This window comes from Phaseolus vulgaris, chromosome 3 (genome assembly GCF_000499845.2).
Source record: "Phaseolus vulgaris cultivar G19833 chromosome 3, P. vulgaris v2.0, whole genome shotgun sequence".
Lineage (NCBI taxonomy): Eukaryota > Viridiplantae > Streptophyta > Magnoliopsida > Fabales > Fabaceae > Phaseolus > Phaseolus vulgaris.
The window spans coordinates 13,111,035-13,131,560 of NC_023757.2; the positions used below are offsets into that span (position 1 = coordinate 13,111,035).

Genomic DNA, 20,526 nt, shown 5'->3' on the forward strand with positions numbered 1-20,526 from the left:
AAACACAATATAAAAAATTAAATTAAAACAATAAATAAAATATAAATATGTATTTGTAAATATAGTAGTATAAAAAAATACAAAAAATTTATTATTAATGACACTGAAACTTAATGACTAAATTGATTAACTTTTCTGTACAGTCAATCTTTAATAATTAATATAATATATTTTAATATAATATTAATGAAATAATAAATAAAAATATTCTCTTATATGCACTGCTATCTGATAAATTAAGGTTTTGCTGGATAAATATATATGGTCAATAAATCTTTATTAGTATCAATCTTGTACCTACAAAAAAATCAACCATTTAATTAATAAAAATATAGTTCCTCCTAATATTCCTAGCAGTATGTCCCAGATGCTAGGTAGAAAATAAAAGAAAAACCACTGATGAAAATTGAGATGAGACACTCTGTTCTTCAAATGTCCATACTTTTTGGAGGTTATACGTATGAAAGGCCTTGATTGGTTTGGGTTGAATTGATTTTTCAAAAATTATTTTTTAAGTAGATGTAAATGAGAAATGTGTCATATTAATTTCGACGCCAGAATTTACATTGAGAGAGAAATTGATTTTCAATGCTGGAACAAAAGTTTTTTAATCTAGTGTAGATTAAAGAGTAAAAAGGAAAATGAAAAAGAAATAAAAAAATAATGTAAAAGTGAGAATATTTAAATTCAAAATAAGTAAGAAGAATTTGATATTAAAAATAATAATTTGAAAATAAATATAATTAAATATTAGAAATAGGCTTCTTCTTCCTGCACCTCTACGTTTTTCTTCCTGCACCCCCACAATTTTCTAAATCCCGAAACTGACCTTGACCTTTTATTTGAAAAAGGGCACTATGGTTATTGAAAATCGAGATCTGAGAATGTGCTACGGATTCATCAATCCGGAACTGAATCATTTTTTTTTTCTGGATGAGGGGGTGTTTTGGAAGCAAATTTTGCATAAATTAATGATTTCTAGATTGCTGAATCCGGAAGCCTAATTCTGTTACGAATTGCTGGATCCAGAATGTTTTTTTTTTGAATTATGGATTTATGATTGCAGAATGCATATTTCTGTCACGGATTGGTAGATCCAAAATGCTTTTTTTTGAATGATGGATTTTTAAATGTGAAATGCATATTTTGAAATAAAGAATTGGTAGTACCAATCTGAAATATTTCTGGATTCCATAATCTGAAATGAAAAAAAACAAATAAAGTTCAAGTTCATTTTAGGGTTTTAAAAAAATAATAGGAACAAATTGGTCTTTGCATAACATTTTGGGGGTGCAGGAAGAAAAGTATAGGGGTGCAGGAAGAACCTGCCTAAAAAATATTGAAGTCCATAAAGGCCCAGTACAATATTAAGGTCTGGGATTCCGCGTACTATGGGCCGTATAATGGTTGGGCCGTTTGTTCTTACATGAGCAAAACCCTCCTTGAACCTCAGCTCTGATAGATAGATAGATAGGTTCAAGTTCGAAAGGAAACCCAGCATTGTTTCTTCGACGCTCCTCTTCTGTTTCACGGTGTCCGTAACCAAGCAACATGGCGGACGTGGTGCAGTACCGATTGGAGCGCATGGTGGACGAGCTTGACGACCTCGAGCAGCGCGGTATCTTCAGCCGCCGCGAGATCGCCGAGATCGTGAAGCAGCGGCGAAAATTTGAGTATCGGCTGAAGCGTCCGTGTCCTCTGAAGCAGGATTTCTTGGCCTACGTCGAGTACGAGACTCAGCTCGACGCGCTCCGCAGGCTCCGCAAGAAGTCCGTGGCGCGGGAATTGACGAAGCAAGGCAACAAGAAGCTGAAGAAGTCCAAGTCCGATTTCGCAGGCATGCTTAGGATTTTAGAGATTTACGAACTCGCTTTGAAGCGCTACAAGGGCGACATCGATCTCTGGTTTCGCTATCTCGAGTTTTGCAGGATCAGAAAAAATGGCAAGATGAAGACGGTACTTTTTACTCTATTATTCTCCAACCATTTTCTTTGAATTTTCGTTTGAATTCTTCACATATTGGATACATGTATCTATATCGTATATAATGTTGGCTTTCATACACGTGTTTATACATGTGCGTGTGTCTTTCTCTGTGTGTATACGTTTATGTATGTTTGTATATGTGAACATTGTTGTTGTGAATAATTTGCAGGCATTGGCTAAAGTTATTAGGTTTCATCCAAAGGTTCCGGGAGTTTGGATTTATGCTGCGGCTTGGGAATTTGATCATAACTTGAATGTTGCGGCTGCTCGTGCTTTGATGCAGGAGGGTCTCAGAGTTTGTCCAACTTCGGAAGATCTTTGGGTGGAGTATCTTCGGATGGAACTTACTTACCTTAATAAGTTGAAGGCACGGAAGGTTGCTTTGGGTGAGGATGAGGGAACTCTCACCCGTGATCCCAAGAGTTCTGATGAAAAACAATGGAGGGAGGAAAACAAAGATTTGTTCATGTCACTAGGTGAAAAAGAGGAGGGTGATGATAATGATGGATCAAATGTTGGAAGTGATCAAGCGGAAAAGAAGCAGGAATTGTTTGCAGAACATGGTATGAATATTTTTAAGACTGTATACGGCGGAGCGGTTGAAGCTGTCCCTTCAAGTCTCAGTCTCAGGAAGCGATTTTTGGAAATATTGGAGGGTACGAATTTGTCAGATTACGAAGATACGTGTAAGGAGATATTGAATGACGCGAAGAGGGATTTTTCATCACAACCGGAATTTTGGGACTGGCTTGCAAGGCGTGAATGTGATCTTGAAAATGGTCAGGGGATAAGTAAAGAGGTCTTAATTCCTCGGCTGGAAAAGGCTGTTCAGGTATGAATCTTTGTGAACTTCTGAAACCGTAGGGAGCATGGTATATCACTAAAGGCTATTTTGGTGACTGAGATTTATGACTGCTTGAGCCTAAACTAGGAAAAGTAGGTATATTTGATGAAGAATGTTATTATGGTAATTCCAATCAAATGATCTAATTGTATCCCAGCTCTAGGAATAATGCTTGTTAGATCGTGGTAATGTAGGATTTTTCTATGATTCTTTTCTTGTGTGCCTGTTGGTGTAGTGAACCTTGAGCCTGGCCCTTATCTGTTTTGTAGGTTTATGAGGAGGCTTTGAAAAAGATGCCATCAGGAACTACGTTTAGTTTGTATGCAAATTTTCTAACGGCTATTGTAGCTCCTAAAGAAGGAGAAACCAATATAATTGGGCCATCAGGTCAGGCTGTAAACTATATACCGCATCTTCTGTCAGTATACGAAAGGGCTGAAAGCATGGGATGTATTACTGAAGATCTTGCTTGCAAGCATGTGTCCTTACATTTGCAATTGAGACAACTGGAAGAGGCTCGGAAACTGGCAGCAAAGCTTTGCAGTGGAAAGCTTGCAGAATCGGTGGAGTTATGGGTGTTGAGGATTACTATAGAAATTAGATACATCACAAGAAGTTCTCCTACACCTAGTGATGCTGATTCGCAAACCCTTTTTGAACTCCTTCAACAAATTTTGATGAAAGTTTCTGTTTCAAAATCAGATAACTTGTGGTTAAAGGTATGCTGTCACCACCAATATCTTATTTCTGCTTTTCTACAGTAAATCATATCTTGTACGAAATCTGTTCTAATCAAATCATTTTCTGGACACAAATTTCTGTTGCCTCCAGGGTTTAAATTATACAATATTTATTTGTTCCTTGATCATTTGATTTTTGAACAGTGTCTTGGTTAGAATTATCTGGTTTTCTTTTTTCAATATGGTATCCATACGCTTTTTCCTAGAGAAGACTCAATGTTAATTGGTTAGTTAAAGACTTACATAATGATTCATGATGCTGCAAAAATAGCTGTTGGCTTTTAACTTATTTCTCGTTTTGTAAAGAAGTGTTTGCCAGTTGAACTTGAACCTGAAATTGGTGATAGAATGCATCTCCTTAGTGCTGACAAAATTTTCTATTTACGTTCCTCTTTTATTAAATGTTCATACATTTTTATTTACTTAGTTCAGTTTGTGAATGGATTTGTCCGTCATTTGAACTATTTTGTATAATATTAAAACTGAAAAGTTCTTCATATAGTTCATCTTTCTAACCTTCACTCAATACAGGTCCTCAAATTCTATGCAAATCAAAGACAATATTTTGATAAACTGGTGGAGATTTCTGTTGTTACTTTGGTCAGAGATGGTGGCAGTGAAAATGGGTTTTCCCTTTCTTCTGCCATTGTAAGTTTTGTACTTCAAAAAGATGGAATTCAGCAGGCCAGAGATATGTATAAACGGTATGTGCAGTGGAATTACCTCAGGGTACTGGTTACCAAAACATGCTCCCACAGGTTTTTATGTCTTAAATCTATAAATTCCTCAACTGGTTCTCATTGCAGGTTTCTAGCATTACCGCATCCTGGCCTTGCTTTACATAAACATTGCATTGACTTGGAAACAAACCTTGCATCAATAGGAGATAAAGATGGTCTCATAAGTGCGAGGAAGTTGTATGAATCTGCACTAGCAACTTATGACCAAAATGTCAGCTTATGGCAAGATTATTATCGCATGGAGACCAAGGTAAAAGGTTTTTTCCCACCTTTTAGTATTACTACTACTGCTGGGGAAACTGTTTAATTGCTCTTTTACTTGTTTTTAAATCCTTTATCATTCAATCCAAGTGGTGCATCCATGACTTTATTTTTGGGGTTGATTGTGCAGATGGGGACATCAGAAAAGGCTACTGCTATTTATTGGCGTGCAAGGAGAGTTCTGAAAGATGCTAGTGAATTTGTCACTTCTCCAGATATGTTATAATTTCTAACTTACGACCATGGATATCAGAGTTCAATTTTGACCACTTTATTTTTCATCAGAAATTTGTTCCTTTGGCTAGTCTACATGCAAATTTGTTTTCGCTTCTGGAGAAGGTGAGAAATAGAGCTTCCTTCGTTCTTTCTTCCCAAAAGCTAAATATTAACTGGTGAAGTCTCGGGATTTTCTTTTAGGATTTATTTTGGTAACTGTTTCCCACATTGGTATGTTGTAAAACTTGGCAGAACGTGTATCTTTCAGTTTTCTGTAAAGGCTTATAAACCACAGTTGTCCTGAGTTAAAAAAATCAATGCATTCTCCCAAAACTTTAGTTTTCTGGTATTCTTAACACTGTTTATAATATACCCTCGTGGTGTTCTTTTCATTCTGACGAGAAAGATCTTAAATGTATTTAACAGAGACATACACACAAATGGAACCGGTGCTTTCAAAAGACTTTCAAATACGATTGTGTGACGTAGGGATCCCAAGTTACTGGTTGAAAAGTGATTACGAAGTGGATCATGTAAGACGTAGGGAAGTATGTAAAATCAACGTTTTAAGGGAAACTGAACAACCGATGAATGAAATAATCCTCTGGATTGTTTGGACAAATTGATAGTACGTTTTCCCCAATTTTATTTTTAAAGCACTAGAAATATTTATGTGTATAATATACGTATCGCTTAAACGACGTACAAAATAGAAATCCATATGGGCGCACTGAACATACTTAGACCACATTGTTATCCCGTTTTTTTATTTGCTTCCCCTTTTAATATCCTCTGGCAAAATGCTGCTACATTTGTCAGCAAACATGGAATACAACTCAACGGGAATTTGTTGAGAGGGAGATTTATCTTGATGTCGTGTTCTATGCTTTTGGCCACTGTGGACTCACTACCTACAATAGTCAAATAACTACATTAAATTCTATTTCTATTTTGATAAGCAATGTATTGAGATGAGCATTTAGCGAGACAGTAAAGAATAATAATCTTAATCGCACGCATGCGATTTACTATTGTTAACAAGCTAAAAATTCAGGAAAAGGAATCAATTGGAGATCCATGTTCCACCATAAGTTGATTTTATATTGATCCTTAAACATGGAAAACGCTGAAATTAATGATGATCCGCTAGGTAATGATTTCCAAACATTGATCGTAATAATTTGTAAACTGCTAACCTCAAGTGTGCTAAAGACTAATCGCATACGGCTAGCAACAACTGACGGTTTCTCAGCTTGACCCATCACAGCTGTCTGTTCTAATTGAAGAGTCTTCACGGGAAGCCTTCAATACAAAGATAGTAAGCAATACTGTGAATTTCCATTAGGCTTTTGTTACTTCCAAACTTTAACTATGCACTACACTCAAGTAAGAGAACAAACTTCACCACAGTTCTATTAGATGATATTCTTTAATGGGGAAAAATCATATACTACTAGTTACCAGAAGCATATATGAAAAGTAAGGAAAACTAAAAACTAGGTTCAAGATGGTATCTCACCATGCCATTCCTTTCATAAAATATGCATTTGCTATCAGAGCACAAAAGCCTTTCCACTGCAGTCTCACTTCATCTGACACCGGAGTTGTAGATGACCATCTAACAATGGTTGGTTGGGGTGTGCACAAGATGGTGATGAATATAATGCTTAACCAGAAAATGCATTCATCAACCTGCATGATACACGGCATTAAGAGCAAGACAACAGAGATCTTGCAGAATTCATGTCCAACAAAATCAAGTCACCGATATTAGCTAATGCAGGTGATGCCAATTAGGTTGTTGAATTAAGAGCCCATTTAGGACGGTACCATCTAGTTACTTAGTGAACTAATAAACTAACAAGCTTAACTAACAAGTTAACAACTATCAGTTCTGCAATTTCTGTTACCGTTGCTTCTTTCAAAGAGGCTTAGCCTGTTTGATTATATACAGACAAACCTGTCTCTATTAATCTGCTAGACATAACGTAGAAAATCATCTCCTTCTACACAGACACATCTCTACCAATTTACAGTCTTCAAAAGGCTAATCCTCAAAAGAAAAAAACTCAAAAGGCCAATCCTCAAAAGAAATTCTCGTGATAATAAAGATTGATGACTTAGAACTAACTGACCTCCTCTGAGACGATCTTAGATTTCAAGCTTGTGCTTCCACCACAACTTTGCATTACATCAATTTCAATCCCAGAGTTCTTCATATCCGTAAGTTCTTTCCTCAATCCTTCATCAGTGCATCCGAGCGCATATGCATTTACCCCGGCAGTGATGAACTCCTGAGAGTGAAAACACAACGCAAACTGGTAATTAGAATATAAAGAATTGAAAGAACCAATAAAGGGTGCAACGGAGTCATGTCTATGGAAATACTTTTAGATTGTCGGTTCCACCACGATCAATGAAGTTCCTGTATCGCCTGAACAAGCTGATGGCTATATTCCGTGAAGAACGAAATTCATCATCAGATGAAACGGAATCCTGTAACCCGCACTTCACATGATGCCAAAAAAAATATCAATCAGCAAGAGCAATGAGAATTGATAAATAAACTAAACTACACAAGTCAATGGTCCAACAAACATGCTTACAAGCCATTTATGCGTGGCAACATGATGGAATAGATTAAGGCTCTTCTGTAGCTTATCACATTTTCCAGAGAAGGAGGCACTATGAAATAATATATTACTAGAAGGACTGCCAAAAGGTTTAGGATTGCAATTCACCAAATTAACATTGTTATTGATCTTGCATGGGTATGTTTGTTGAGCAGAAGCTGAATCTTGGTATAAATGGCACTTTAGAATAGCTCTATGAGCATACACCGTTAGCATGTTTGAACCATTATATTGATCCCTTCAAAACAACCAATAAATGAAAAAAGGTTGGTTTAAGAAAAATAAAGACAAGAGGAAGAAAATAAGGAAAAGGGGGTTGGAGAGGGAGAGTAATACCTGGTGGAGGGTAAGCATAGACTTGGCTGATACACCAAATAGAAATAGAAAATAAGAAGAGGGAATTTAGAAAAGTATCTTGAAACGGGGCTTCAGCGGAACCACGAATATGATGAATGGTTTCTGGCTACCAACAATCGCTTTCAACTCTTAATATCATAAATCTCCTCGCAACAGACAATACCTACGTTCCTTCTACTGTTTGTTTCCCAACTATTCTTCTTCTGTTTTTCGTTTCAGCTCCCAATATCCACAAGGGTTTATTTAAATTAGTATCGATTACAAAAATGTTGTCTCATACTTTTCCCATCATCAAAGGTTGCTAATTTCAGTCATTTGCTTATATATAATTTTCCTGGGGTGCTAAAAAAAAATGTCAAATTAAGATTTTGTTTTAAAAATAATCAATACATGAAGTATGAAGTTTTTACATTCTAATCTAAGGAGACAAACTTTGCAAATAACTAGTTTTCACTCAAATAAGAATATGCATTACAACTCCACTTTTTAGTCTTTAAATTTTTTTATTACCGAGTTCAGAGCCACCAACCACCCAATTGCTTGCTTCAATGCACTTCCCTCAGGTTTTGTTTCACTTCTATTTCATGACCAGACCATCTCACCAACTTCATTGCTTTCCTTTTTAGTGCAAAGTTGCTAATACCACAATTACCCAAAGTTAGTGTGATCAGCAATAAAAATTAGGAGGATAACAAGATTTTGAAAATAATTTTTTATTACAAATAATGTGCTAAACCGTAAGCTGATATTAAAATTATTTTGAACGTATTAAAGATATTTTGAACACAAAATATTTATATGAATATTGTTTTAAACTTAGAATAGTTGAACGTATTGGTGAAAAGAGATGGGAAAGGAGTGAGTGTGGTTTGGTAGTGCTTCGACCACTCACTAACGATGTGGTATTATCGACAGAGTATGTCGATTTGAGAAGAGGAACCTCTTACCTCTCTCTCACTCTCACAGCCACCAACTCCCGTTTATTTCTTATTCATTTTTCTTCATTTAGATATATATCCTATATTTGTGTCCAAGTCCAACAGATAAGCCTCCCTCTTCTTTCATACACACAGTGCACACCTTTTCTCTTCTCTGTTTTGGGCTCCAACCTTTGCTTAATTCTCCTCAACCATTCCATACGCATAACAAACCAATCTCTGTAATGTCAGTGCTCTACCCTTCACTTCTCTTTTTTCTCTGTTTCATTCTACCACTTCGCTTTATAATATCATATTGATCCGTATTTTTAGTGAAATTGATATTTAGATCTACAAAATGTAGCGATATGGTCTTTATATCATTCTGGGTGCATGGTATGTGATAAACAACCTCATTTTATTATTATTATTATTATCTGTTTTATTATATGGTATATGATTGATTCCGCACAGGGTTTTTCATTTGTCACCTTACACTGATATGTTGTGTCAATCTTTGAGTTCTGCAAAATGTCATGGCTATAGATTTTTCTATGACTACTTTCGTGGAATGCGTCGTTTAATTGTTCTATTGGAGTTTTATTTCCTTTTGTGATCACATCTAGCTTGTCACAATTTGCCTTGCTTTTGTCTCCGACTGCAACGCCACCAAATATCTTGTTCCAGTTTTGACATTGGGATTTTGGCCAATTTTGGTTAGGGAGAATGACGTACCGTCTTGTGTCAAGAGTCATATCATATTTCCCACATTAGGAATGGCATGAATCAATTACAATAATCTGAAACCTGTGACCCCTATCACAGGTGTGTCAATAACTTACCCTTTTAAGTGTTTCTTCAGATATTTAGCTTAGAAAATGAGGGGGGGATTGTGGCAACTTGGGCAATTGGTCACACGTCGTCTTGCTCATGGAGATAAGAAGGCTGTTGCTCGTCGATGTTTTGCTTCTGAAGCTGAGCTGAAAAAGACAGTGTTTCATGACTTCCATGTTGTTCATGGTGGGAAGATGGTTCCATTTGCTGGATGGAGCATGCCCATCCAATACAAGGACTCAATCATGGACTCAACCATAAACTGTAGGCAGAATGGTAGCCTTTTTGACGTTTCTCACATGTGTGGGCTGAGCCTCAAAGGGAAGGATGCTGCCCCATTCCTTGAAAAGCTAGTCATTGCCGATGTTGCTGGGCTTGCCCCTGGAACTGGGACACTGACTGTTTTCACAAATGAAAAGGGAGGGGCAATTGATGATTCAGTAATTACCAAGGTGACGGATGACCACATATATTTGGTTGTGAATGCTGGCTGCAGGGATAAAGATCTGGCTCATATTGAGGAGCATATGAAGGCATTCAAGGCCAAAGGAGGTGATGTGTCATGGCACATACATGATGAGAGATCTCTACTTGCTCTGCAGGTAATTTCACTTGCTCTTCTACGTTGACATCTGCTGAACACACTTTTAACTTGTTTTGTCTGTTATGTGTTACCTATTTGCCTATATCCTGCTGCTTGAGGTTTTCTCTGTAGAGACATTAAACATTAAACCAATGCTTTAGGAAACTATTTAGTACACTGTCATATCACCTGCCATTTGTATCTTCTGTTTTAGTGTCTCATATTCTTTTCCCAGTCACAAGATTAAAACTTCGTATAGCGTGGTCATTAAATGACCACGATTCACTTGTTCAGGTGATTTGTACTCGTGTTAAAATATTCAAATAAATTGTGGGGCTTTTGAATTAATAGACGGTTCCTCAGTGTAACATCAATAAAGGATTCTTATTGTCACTGGTGCAGGGTCCTCTTGCAGCCCCCGTTCTTCAACACCTCACAAAAGAGGATTTGAGCAAGCTATACTTTGGGGAGTTCCGTGTGTTGGACATAAATGGTTCACAGTGCTTCCTTACCCGAACCGGGTATGTTTTTCTTACCAACATTATCAATTCCTTTTTCAAAGTTCATCCGAGTACTAGTCAACTTACCTGAGACTCCATCTTGTATTACTTTGGCAATCTTTCCTTTCCTTTCCAAGATAAGCTAACTTTTATTGTGACTAAGTAATCTTGGTTTTATTTTGCAAGTTTCTGTTGTTAGTAGAGTTTATCAGGGACACCATGCTTAATCTAATTGATTAGACCAAGCATAATGAATAACACTTCCTTCATCGAGACCTTCAGGTATACTGGAGAAGATGGATTTGAGATCTCAGTTCCTTCAGAGCATGGTGTGGATCTTGCCAAGGCAATACTGGAAAAATCTGAAGGGAAGATAAGATTGACAGGATTGGGTGCAAGAGATAGTCTGCGACTTGAAGCTGGATTGTGCTTATATGGGAATGACATGGAACAGCACATTACACCAATTGAAGCAGGACTGACATGGGCTATTGGGAAGAGGAGGAGAGCAGAAGGTGGTTTTCTAGGAGCTGATGTTATCCTGAAACAGCTTGAAGAAGGTCCTTCCATCAGGCGTGTTGGTTTCATTTCTTCTGGTCCACCTCCCAGAAGCCACAGTGAGATTCAAGATGAAGGAGGGAAGAACATTGGGGAAATAACCAGTGGTGGATTTAGTCCTTGCCTTAAGAAGAACATAGCTATGGGATATGTGAAATCTGGACTGCACAAGGCAGGCACCAAAGTAAAGATTATCATTCGAGGAAAAGCCAATGAAGGAGTCGTTACCAAAATGCCATTTGTACCAACAAAATACTATAAGCCATCCTAATTTACTTCTGTATTTTTACCCCAAACATTTCCGAATCACTCCTTCTTGTTGACAAATTTTCCCATAATCCGAGTGTTAAAAGTCAATGTTAAATTGCATTCAAATTCGATATCAATTTTCAGATATGTATGAGTTGAATTTGGTTCGTTATCTTGCAGTTACCCGATAATTTCCCACCGAGTACTAAGTTATAGAACAATGCATGATACTCAAGCTATATCATGTCTAGAATGCGTCCCTTATGGTAGTTCCTTTTTGGTTTTCTCGAGACATTTTATTAACTGCATCATATTATCTAAGAAACTGTAGCGTTTATGTTCAAATTTTCAAGTCTGCTTCCATTGTCTGTACAACATTGCTAGAGATTTCATTAATCAAATCTGCATTTTTTATAAAAAGATACAATTATCAAAAGTTGATTTTTTTATGAAAGTGTGTTTATGTCTTTTGTAGGAATGAAAGATTTTGTTATTGCATGTAAAAGCGTATTACTTTTCTTTTCGATGAATATTTGTAATTAAAAGCAAAATATTCTAACTCAAAACAAATAAATTTAATGGTTTATTTTTTTATATTTAAGTTAGCAATCACACTTGATTTTCCATGTGTTAAATTATTTTTTGTATATCAAAGAAATAAATTTACAACACAAACTAATTCAATCAAAAACATTTTGAAGATGATTTTTATAAAACATATTTAATCTATAATAGCGTAAAGTTTACTCATTAGGTTAAAAAAAATACAAGAATAAAATAATAATTAAAAAAGCTAAACTTACAAACTATAATTATGAATATGATGAAAGGAAAAAAAAGTTTAATTTGAGAAAGTTGAATAAAATTTCTATAAGTAAATGACGAGAAAGATAAATTATTATAAATAGAAAATAAATTTATATATATATAAATTAAAAAGGACTGGTATTGAAACACATGTTGTAGCTTAATCCCAAGTCTCACATCGGTGGGTTCATTGTTTGGAAAGGAGGTCTGAAGGTTATAAATTAACCTCTCATCGAATATCCCAATTTGTAATAATTTCTCCCATATTAATAAAGCGGGCTATTTCAGCTGTGCTGTGCTAGGAGATTAGGCTAAACTAGCCGAACTCCAATAAAAATTCTTGTCTGGTTCATTTGTTTTGTACTAGTTCATTTCACTAATTGTGTTGTTTTAGTGGGGAAATTACCCGATTTTCCCAACAAGTTGTATCAGAGTCAAAGGTATTGAATACTATATTTTGAGTCTGTAATGACAAATCCAGAAACGAAGGATGTATCCAGGGTGTTGGGCTTCTCGTCATCATGGTCGAGGTTCCCGGTGTCCACTTTGAAATTGACGGTAGAAATATTTGATGGCACTGGAGATTTCGACATGTGGCAAAGAGAGGTCTTGGACTCTCTTTTGGAACAGGGTCTTGATATTGCTATTGAGGAAGAAACCAAAAGAGGTAGAGGAGAAAGATTGGAGCATCATCAACCGGTTGGCGTGCGGAACTATTCGATCCTGCCTGTTTAGAGAGCAAAAGTATGCTGTAAGAAACGAGACTTCTGCACACAAACCGTGGAAGGCATTGAAGGACAAGTTTATGAAGAAGAGTGGTCAGAACAAGCTCCTGATGAAGAAAAGGTTGTTCCGATTTGACTACCGACAAGGTACTACTATGAATGCACACATCACTATGTTTAATCAATTAGTAGCAAACTTGTTGAATTTAGATGTGAAGTTTGAGGATGAGGATTTGGCTTTGATGTTGTTATCATCTCTTCCTAATGAATTTGAACATTTGGAGACTACGCTCCTTCACGGGAAGGAGAATGTGTCGTTAGATGTTGTTTATTCTGCTTTGTATAGTCATGAATTGAGAAAGCAGGATAAGATGAAAACCAAATCAACGACATCAGAAGAAGCATTGGTGGCAAGAGGTCGTCAGCAAAGCTAGACAAAGGGGAGAAGAGGGAGGTCTAAGTCTAAAGGTCGAGCCATTGCCAAAGACGAATGTGCTTTCTATCATGAGAAATGACACTAGAAGAAAGACTGTCCAAAACTGCAGAAGAAAGGGAAAGCTCCGCAACATGCAAATGTTGCAGAATGAAAAAGTGATGTGGAATCAGATATCTCTTTGTTTGTTTCACCTTCAGCATCATCGCATCCAGATGAGTGAATATTAGATTCAAGTTGTACCTATCATATGTGTCCCATTCGAGAATGGTTATTTGAATTTCAAGAACTCGATGGCGGGGTTGTTTACATGAGTAATGATAATCCATGTAAGAGAGCCAGAATAGGTTCAATCAAGCTGCAGAATCATGATGGATCCACCATAATTTTGCGGGATGTGCGGGTTGTGCCAAAGTTGAAAAAGAATCTCATTTCATTGGGGGCTTTAGAATCTAAAGACCTAGTTGTGATCATGCGAGATGAAATTATTAAAGCAACTTCAGGAAGCATTGATTATGATGAAAGGCGTGAGGAAGAACAATTTGTATTACTACCAAGGTAGTACAGTGGTGGGGACAGTGACGACGACAACTTTTAGCACTAAGAAGGATGCCGAGGCAACGAAGCTGTGGCATATGAGGTTGGGACATGCTGGAGAGAAATCCTTGTAAATTCTTGCCAACTAGGGATTGTTGAAAGGTACGAAGGCTTGCAAACTTGAATTTTGTGAGCATCGTGTTATGGGAAAACAATGAAGAGTGAAGTTTGGCACTGCAATTCACTATTCCAAGGGTATTCTAGATTATGTGCATTTAGATGTGTGGGGACCTGCCAAGACTCCATGAATCGAAGGTAGGCATTATTTTGTCACTTTTGTTGATGATTTTTCCAGGAGAGTTTGGGTGTTTACCATGAAGAACAAAGATGATGTGCTTGGAATTTTCCTTAAGTGGAAAGCTCAACTTGAAAACCAGACAGAAAGGAAGATCAAAGTTCTCCGAACAGACAATAGGAGAATACAAGAGTGACCCGTTCCTGAAGGTATGCCAAGATTATGGCATAATTCGACACTTCACTGTCAGAAAAACACCACAACAGAATGAGGTGTCAGAGCGTATGAACAAGACACTTGTGGAGAAAGTTCGTTGTATGCTGTTAAATGCTGAGTTATGCAAAAAGTTTTGGGCTGAGGCTGCGACATACGCTCAACATCTCGTCAATCGTTTGCCATCATCTGCAATAGATGGCAAAACCTCGTTAGAGGTATGGTCTGGAAAACCTGCAACTGATTATGATTCTTTGCATGTTTTTGGTTCTATTGCATATTATCATGTGATTGAATCAAAATTGGATCCACGGGCAAAGAAAACTCTTTTCATGGGCTTTAGTCCTGAAGTGAAGGGATATCGTTTGTGGTGTCTAGAGGCAAAGAAGACGATTATCAGTAGGGATGTTACCTTTGATGAATCTGCCATGTTGAAGAAGGTAAATCCAGAAGGAGCTGATAGTACTCCGCAGCAGGTGGAGTGTGCCCCGAAGTAGGTTGAGTTTGAGCAGATAGTGATGATCCCAGCACGGAACACCACTAGTGACTCGCATATGGCAGAAGGAGAGTCAGATAAGGAAGAGGTTTCAACCCAAAAACCTCAACAACAATCAACGCCAATTGCAGTTAGAAGACAAAGACGAGAGATTCAGAAGCTTGCTCGTTTCATGGATATGGTTGCCTATGCACTTCCAATTGTTGTTGACATTCCATCCACTTACCCAAAAGCCATTATGAGTTCAGAGAGTGGTAATTGGGCAGGTGCGATGGAAGAGGAGATGCGGTCTTTGAAGAAGAACAAGACATGGAAGCTGGCACAATTACCAAAAGGTAAGAAAGCAATTGGGTGAAAATGGGTATTTGCAAAGAAAGAAGGATTTCCTAATAAAGAAGATGTTCGCTACAAGGCAAGGTTGGTTGCTAAAGGCTTAACTCAGAGGGAGGGAATTGATTATAATGAGGTATTTTCTCCAGTTGTTAAACATTCCTCCATTCGAATTTTGTTGGCCTTGGTAGCACAGTTGAATTTGGAGCTAGCTCAACTTGATGTAAAGACCGCGTTCCTACACGGTGATTTGAAGGAGGAAATCTATATGACTCAGCCAGAAGGACACAAGGTTGTTGTTAAAGATGATTGGGTTTGTAAACTTAACAAATCGTTGTACGGACTGAAACATTCACCAAGACAGTGGTACAAATGATTTCATAAGTTCATGAAGGATCAGAAGTACAAGAGAAGCAAATACGATCACTGTGTGTATTTGCATAGACTTCAAGATGGTTCCTACATGTACTTACTCTTATATATTGATGATATGCTGATTGCAGCAAAGAGTCATGTTGAGATTGACAGGTTAAAGACTCAGTTGAGTAAAGAGTTCGAGATGAAGGATTTTGGGGAAGCCAAGAAGATTCTCGGCATGGAGATAAGCAGGGATAGAGAGAGGGGGGAAATTTGGCTGTCACAGAAGTAGTATTTGTAGAAGGTACTACAATGTTTTGGTATGCATGAAGATACAAAACCTGTAAGTACTCCACTTGCTCCTCATTTGAATTTGAGTAGCCGTTTATCTCTAACGACTAATGAAGAACGAGAATACATGGTGAAAGTCCCATATGAAAATGCAGTTGGAAGCTTGATGTATGCAATGGTGTGTACGAGACCAGATATTTCAGAGGCTGTTAGTGTTGTTAGCAGGTAAATGCATGATTCAAGCAAGGGTCATTTGCAAGCTGTGAAATGGATTCTACGGTACCACCAAAATACCGTAGATGTTGGATTGGCATTTGAACAAGATGAATCACTTGCTAATGCATAGTTGGATATTGTGATTATGATTATGCAGGTGATTTGGATAAGTGACGGTCTACAATTGACTATTTGTTCACTTTAGCAAAAGCGCCAGTTAGTCGGATGTCTACCTTGCAGTCTATAGTGGCTTTGTCTACGACAGAGGCAGAGTATATGGCGATTACAGAGGCTGTGAAGGAAACAATTTGGCTTCATGGGTTGTATACCGACCAGTCCTCGGACATCGATGTCAGGGATCGACATCGAACCTCGCCAACAGAGGGAGAGATCTTACGTCGGTGGTTTGAACAACTATATTGGGCCACGTAAGGTGGGCCCCAAAATTACACTAGTTCTCAGTTAAAGCACCAGAGATGGGAGGAAGCCCTAAGACACGAGAGACCCATGCAGGTGGTGTGTATAGCGCATTCAGGCGCGACATGAGTAAATAGTCCTTGGAGGAGCTGAGGCTCGTTAGGGTTAGGGTTTCCAAGGGAAGTTGCATTCATGGCACGTGAACACTTAGGGCACCCGTAGAACAGATGGCCCCGCAGTGTTGGTGCATGAGTTGGTACCTTGGCGGCCATTTTGTTAGTCGTTGCACTCCAGTTAAGGGAAGTTCCATGCGCCAAATTATGCTAAGATTGTGTAATAGCAATGCAGGGACATTCTCCAAGGAACCTTAGATATGGGTAACAAAATAGAGGTAAACCCTAGTTTCAACCTATATAAAGGGTGCTAAGAGCCCTATGATAAGTGTCTAATTTCAGTAATATTTCATATTAAAATATAGGCACTTATGAGGATTTATTGCTAATTTACATATAAAATAATCCTTAATTTATGAATTTATACCTTTTTATATTTTTTATGATCTTTATTTGAATAAGAGTATTTTATTTCCAAATTTGGTGTTAATTGCAGATTTCTAAGGAAGATTGGAGATTTGGATTAAAGATGAATGATTTTAGCTAAAAAGATAAAAATGGAAGGTCCCAAATTGGAAAAAGATGCAAAGAAAGATTGAGCCTTTTTTATGTTTTATCATTTAGCCCATTAGCGCGACACATGAAGTTACCTAACCCTAGAAAACTAGGATAAATAGAGGGCTAGAGGCTCAACCCCAGTGTGCCAGATTGAGAGGAAAACACCATAGAGTGAATTGTAACCAATTGGGAAAATGGAAGGTGCTAGAAGTATGCGTAGCTAATTCTACCCTTTGGGATTGGGAGTAATCTGCTCAAACTCTTATGTATTGAGGTGATATCTTATATATTAATATTCAGTTCTTGATTGATTATTGGTATTGTTGTTTTACTTTTAACTTTCCGTGACAAATTGAGAATCTTAAATCTGACCGAGAGGTATTTTTAGGGTTTGGACCTAAACATCAATACTTAGCATATTTGAGTGATAGGGATAGACTTGAAATGTTAATTGCCATTAACGTCTGAGTGTGATTCTAAGTTGTTTTTATAAATATGCGAGGGATCGATATTTAGGAAACATTCTTAAGGATTTTATATGCGAGAGATCGATATAAATGAATTTTCTACGGGCATCAATTTCAATCAAAGAACTCAATATTAACATGCTAATCAAAATACATGAGAGTGGGAGAGATGAAACCTAATCCCTATTTTTCCAATTGATCAGTGCCAACACAATCACTTCTAAACTCTTTTTATTGTTATGTTGTTATATTTAGCGAATATTGTACTTGATAATTTACTGTTCCTTGTGGGATCGATATCCGTCCTTAGGGGCAATTATTACTTCTGACAAACGCGGTGCACTTGCCGTAAAAAGTCATCACCCTAGCAAGGTACACATTTTCTAAGACTGAAACTACTTGATACACTTATTGTTTCTTGGCCCTAATATTGACTTGAGCGTCGGAGTGCAAACGACCTTCAAGGCACCCTTTGTCTTTGCAGGTGAGAGATTCTTCAACCAAGGAAGTTTGATTCTCAAGCGGAGACAGGCGGGCCAGAGATTGCCGTTCGAGTCAACCGACGAGCGAGTCAACCGGCGACAACAGGTTGCTTAAAGACTTAGGAGTTGTTCATAAACAACCTGAGGTATATTTTGACAGTCAGAGTGCTATTCATTCAGCAAAAAAATCAAGTCTTTCATGCATAGACAAAGCACATTGATGTTCGCTATCACTTTGTGCGTGAGATTCTCGAAGAAGAGGAGATCGTTCTCTAGAAGATTCACACTACAAAGAATCCTGCAGATATGCTCACCAAGGTGGTTACAAGGGCCAAGCTTGAACACTGTTTAAATATTCTTTTGGTAATGTTCACAATGGAGTTCTTCTTAAGCAGGGTCTCCTCCTTGGTATTCAACAAACCATAGATATTGCTAGTTTATCAAATATTGATGGGCTTATTTGTCAAGAAAAGATTGCTAAGGAGGAGCTTGGTCATGCTCTTCATTTGTCAATTTTTGTTTTGGAAAGAAAGGGCTAAGATGCTTCGGTTTAAAGATGAGGATAGAAATACTACTTTTTTTTTCTATGTTGTGGTCAAGAGGAGAAATAATTCTAGTGGGATTCATCGTCTACGAATTGATAATGAGGTTATTGAGGATCCTAAACTCATTAAGGATCATATTTTGGATTTTTATAAAAATCTTTATACTGAGTCTATTTCTAATGTTTGGGATACAAGCAATATGGAAGATTTTATAGGTGCTTATATTCCTAAGTTGGTTTCCTCTGAGGAAAGTATGATGTAGATTAAATGTCCTGATTTTTTGGAAATCAAGAATGTTGTTTTTAATCTTAATGGTAATAGTGCTCCTGGTCCTGATGGTTTTGGTGGTGTTTTCTATCATTCTTGCTGGAAAATTATTGGGACAAATGTTTTAATGTTGTTTAACAGTTTTTTAAACAAAATTGGGTTCTCCTAGAATGAATAGTAATGTGGTATCTCTTATTCCTAAGATAAAGGGTATTGAATCCATTAAAGATTCCAGGCCAATTGTTGTTGCTAATTTCAAATTTAAGATTATTTCCAAGATACTGGCGGATAGGCTTGCACTTGTGGCTGCTAGAATCATTTCTCCTAATCAATATGGGTTTGTGTAGGGTAGACAAATTCTGGATTATATTGGTATTGCTTCTGAAGCTATTAACATGCTCTCTAAAAGGGTTAAAAAAGGTAATGTGGCTTAAAAAGTTGATATTCGTAAAGCCTTTGACAATCTGAGTTGGAAGTTCTTATTATTAGTTTTGACACACTTTGGTTTCACCTCTAGTTTTTCGGTTGGATTAGTACAATTATTCATTCATCTATGCTTTTTATCAGAATAAATGACAGTTTGGTGGGTTTTTTTTTTCCTTGTAGTAGAGGTGTCAGACAAGGTGATCATTTGTCTCCTTTAGTTTTCTGTCTTGCAAAAGAAGTTCTCAATAGAGGTATCTCGAAGCTTGTGAATGATAAGAAGATTCTACATATGGCTAGTCCGCAAGGTTATCTCATTCCCTTTCATATTTTATATGTTGATGACATATTTGTTTTCTGTAGGGCGGATAATAAGTCTATTTGAAATTTGAGTATTTTTCTTAAAACATATGGTGATTTTTTCGGGTCAATATGTTAATAATTCTAAGAGTAGTTTTTTTGCCATGGATAATTCTTCAAGATTTGTCTCCAAAATTCAATGTATTCTATTGACTGATAAAGTCAAATTGAAGCTAGCATCTTGGAAAGGTAAATCTCTTAGTATGATGGGTCGGATTCAGTGTGTCAATACGGTGACTACTGGATTTCTAGCTTATAACTTTAATTTGTATAAATGGCATGTTTCACTTCTTAAACAAGTTAAGGAGTGGTCTCAAATTTTTATTTGGACTAGTGATATTATGAAAAAAAGGCATAATTATCGTTAATTAGGCTATGATTTGTTCTCCTATTGAGAATGGAGGTTTGAAGATTATTAACCTTTATCATGAAAATAATGCGTATCTTCTTAAGCTTGCTTGGAACTTTGCTTATAGCAACATGCCTTAGTCTTTTCTCCTGAAAGCTAGGGTTCTTAAATCAAAATATGAGCTTAGAATAGTTTATAGATCCTCATATATTTGGACTGGAATTAAGTCGTTTTATTCTACTATACTTGATAATACTTCTTGGATTGTTGGTACAAGTACTTTTATTAATTTTTGGAATGATAAATAGTGTTCTTCTACCTCTTTAGTCTCCCAGTTTTGGATTAGTTGTGATTGGAATATTCCTTTGTCTTTACAACAGATGCCTCATTTTTTTAATCATATCATAATTTGGGAGGAACATGATAT

The 20,526-nt window shown here is 37.0% G+C and overlaps 4 protein-coding genes across 6 annotated transcripts; 3 read left to right on the forward strand and 1 right to left on the reverse strand.

Annotated features, from left to right (window-relative positions):
• Positions 1-1,456: 1,456 nt before the first annotated feature.
• On the forward strand, positions 1,457-5,136 carry LOC137806715 (uncharacterized). Its single transcript, XM_068606965.1, has 6 exons — positions 1,457-1,956; positions 2,156-2,818; positions 3,100-3,549; positions 4,102-4,274; positions 4,377-4,560; positions 4,702-5,136. Exons 1-6 carry the CDS (start codon positions 1,552-1,554, stop codon positions 4,795-4,797), a joined length of 1,971 nt encoding a protein of 656 aa, XP_068463066.1. The 5' UTR covers positions 1,457-1,551; the 3' UTR covers positions 4,798-5,136.
• Positions 5,137-5,396: 260 nt separating this feature from the next.
• Positions 5,397-7,897, reverse strand: LOC137806717 (uncharacterized). Of its 2 annotated transcripts, XM_068606968.1 has the most exons (7): positions 7,757-7,897; positions 7,394-7,658; positions 7,176-7,295; positions 6,923-7,081; positions 6,307-6,479; positions 5,984-6,089; positions 5,397-5,698 (listed from the first exon to the last, which is right to left on the reverse strand). In XM_068606968.1, the coding sequence occupies exons 2-7, from the start codon at positions 7,634-7,636 to the stop codon at positions 5,669-5,671; spliced, it is 831 nt and encodes a 276-aa protein (XP_068463069.1). In that variant the 5' UTR covers positions 7,637-7,658; positions 7,757-7,897; the 3' UTR covers positions 5,397-5,668. The 2 variants fall into 2 exon arrangements, with proteins under 2 accessions (XP_068463069.1, XP_068463070.1); XM_068606969.1 differs by lacking the exon at positions 7,757-7,897 and having other exon boundaries at positions 7,394-7,727.
• An 86-nt stretch (positions 7,898-7,983) lies between these two features.
• Positions 7,984-11,563, forward strand: LOC137806716 (aminomethyltransferase, mitochondrial). 2 transcript variants are annotated; one of them, XM_068606967.1, is made up of 5 exons: positions 8,748-8,941; positions 9,044-9,090; positions 9,557-10,130; positions 10,514-10,632; positions 10,894-11,563. In XM_068606967.1, the coding sequence occupies exons 3-5, from the start codon at positions 9,573-9,575 to the stop codon at positions 11,438-11,440; spliced, it is 1,224 nt and encodes a 407-aa protein (XP_068463068.1). In that variant the 5' UTR covers positions 8,748-8,941; positions 9,044-9,090; positions 9,557-9,572; the 3' UTR covers positions 11,441-11,563. The 2 variants fall into 2 exon arrangements, with proteins under 2 accessions (XP_068463067.1, XP_068463068.1); XM_068606966.1 differs by lacking the exon at positions 9,044-9,090 and having other exon boundaries at positions 7,984-8,941.
• Positions 11,564-16,343: 4,780 nt separating this feature from the next.
• LOC137839139 (uncharacterized) lies at positions 16,344-19,314 on the forward strand. Its single transcript, XM_068648265.1, has 4 exons — positions 16,344-16,469; positions 18,551-18,673; positions 18,756-18,958; positions 19,137-19,314. Exons 1-4 carry the CDS (start codon positions 16,344-16,346, stop codon positions 19,312-19,314), a joined length of 630 nt encoding a protein of 209 aa, XP_068504366.1.
• The last annotated feature ends 1,212 nt before the right edge of the window (positions 19,315-20,526 follow it).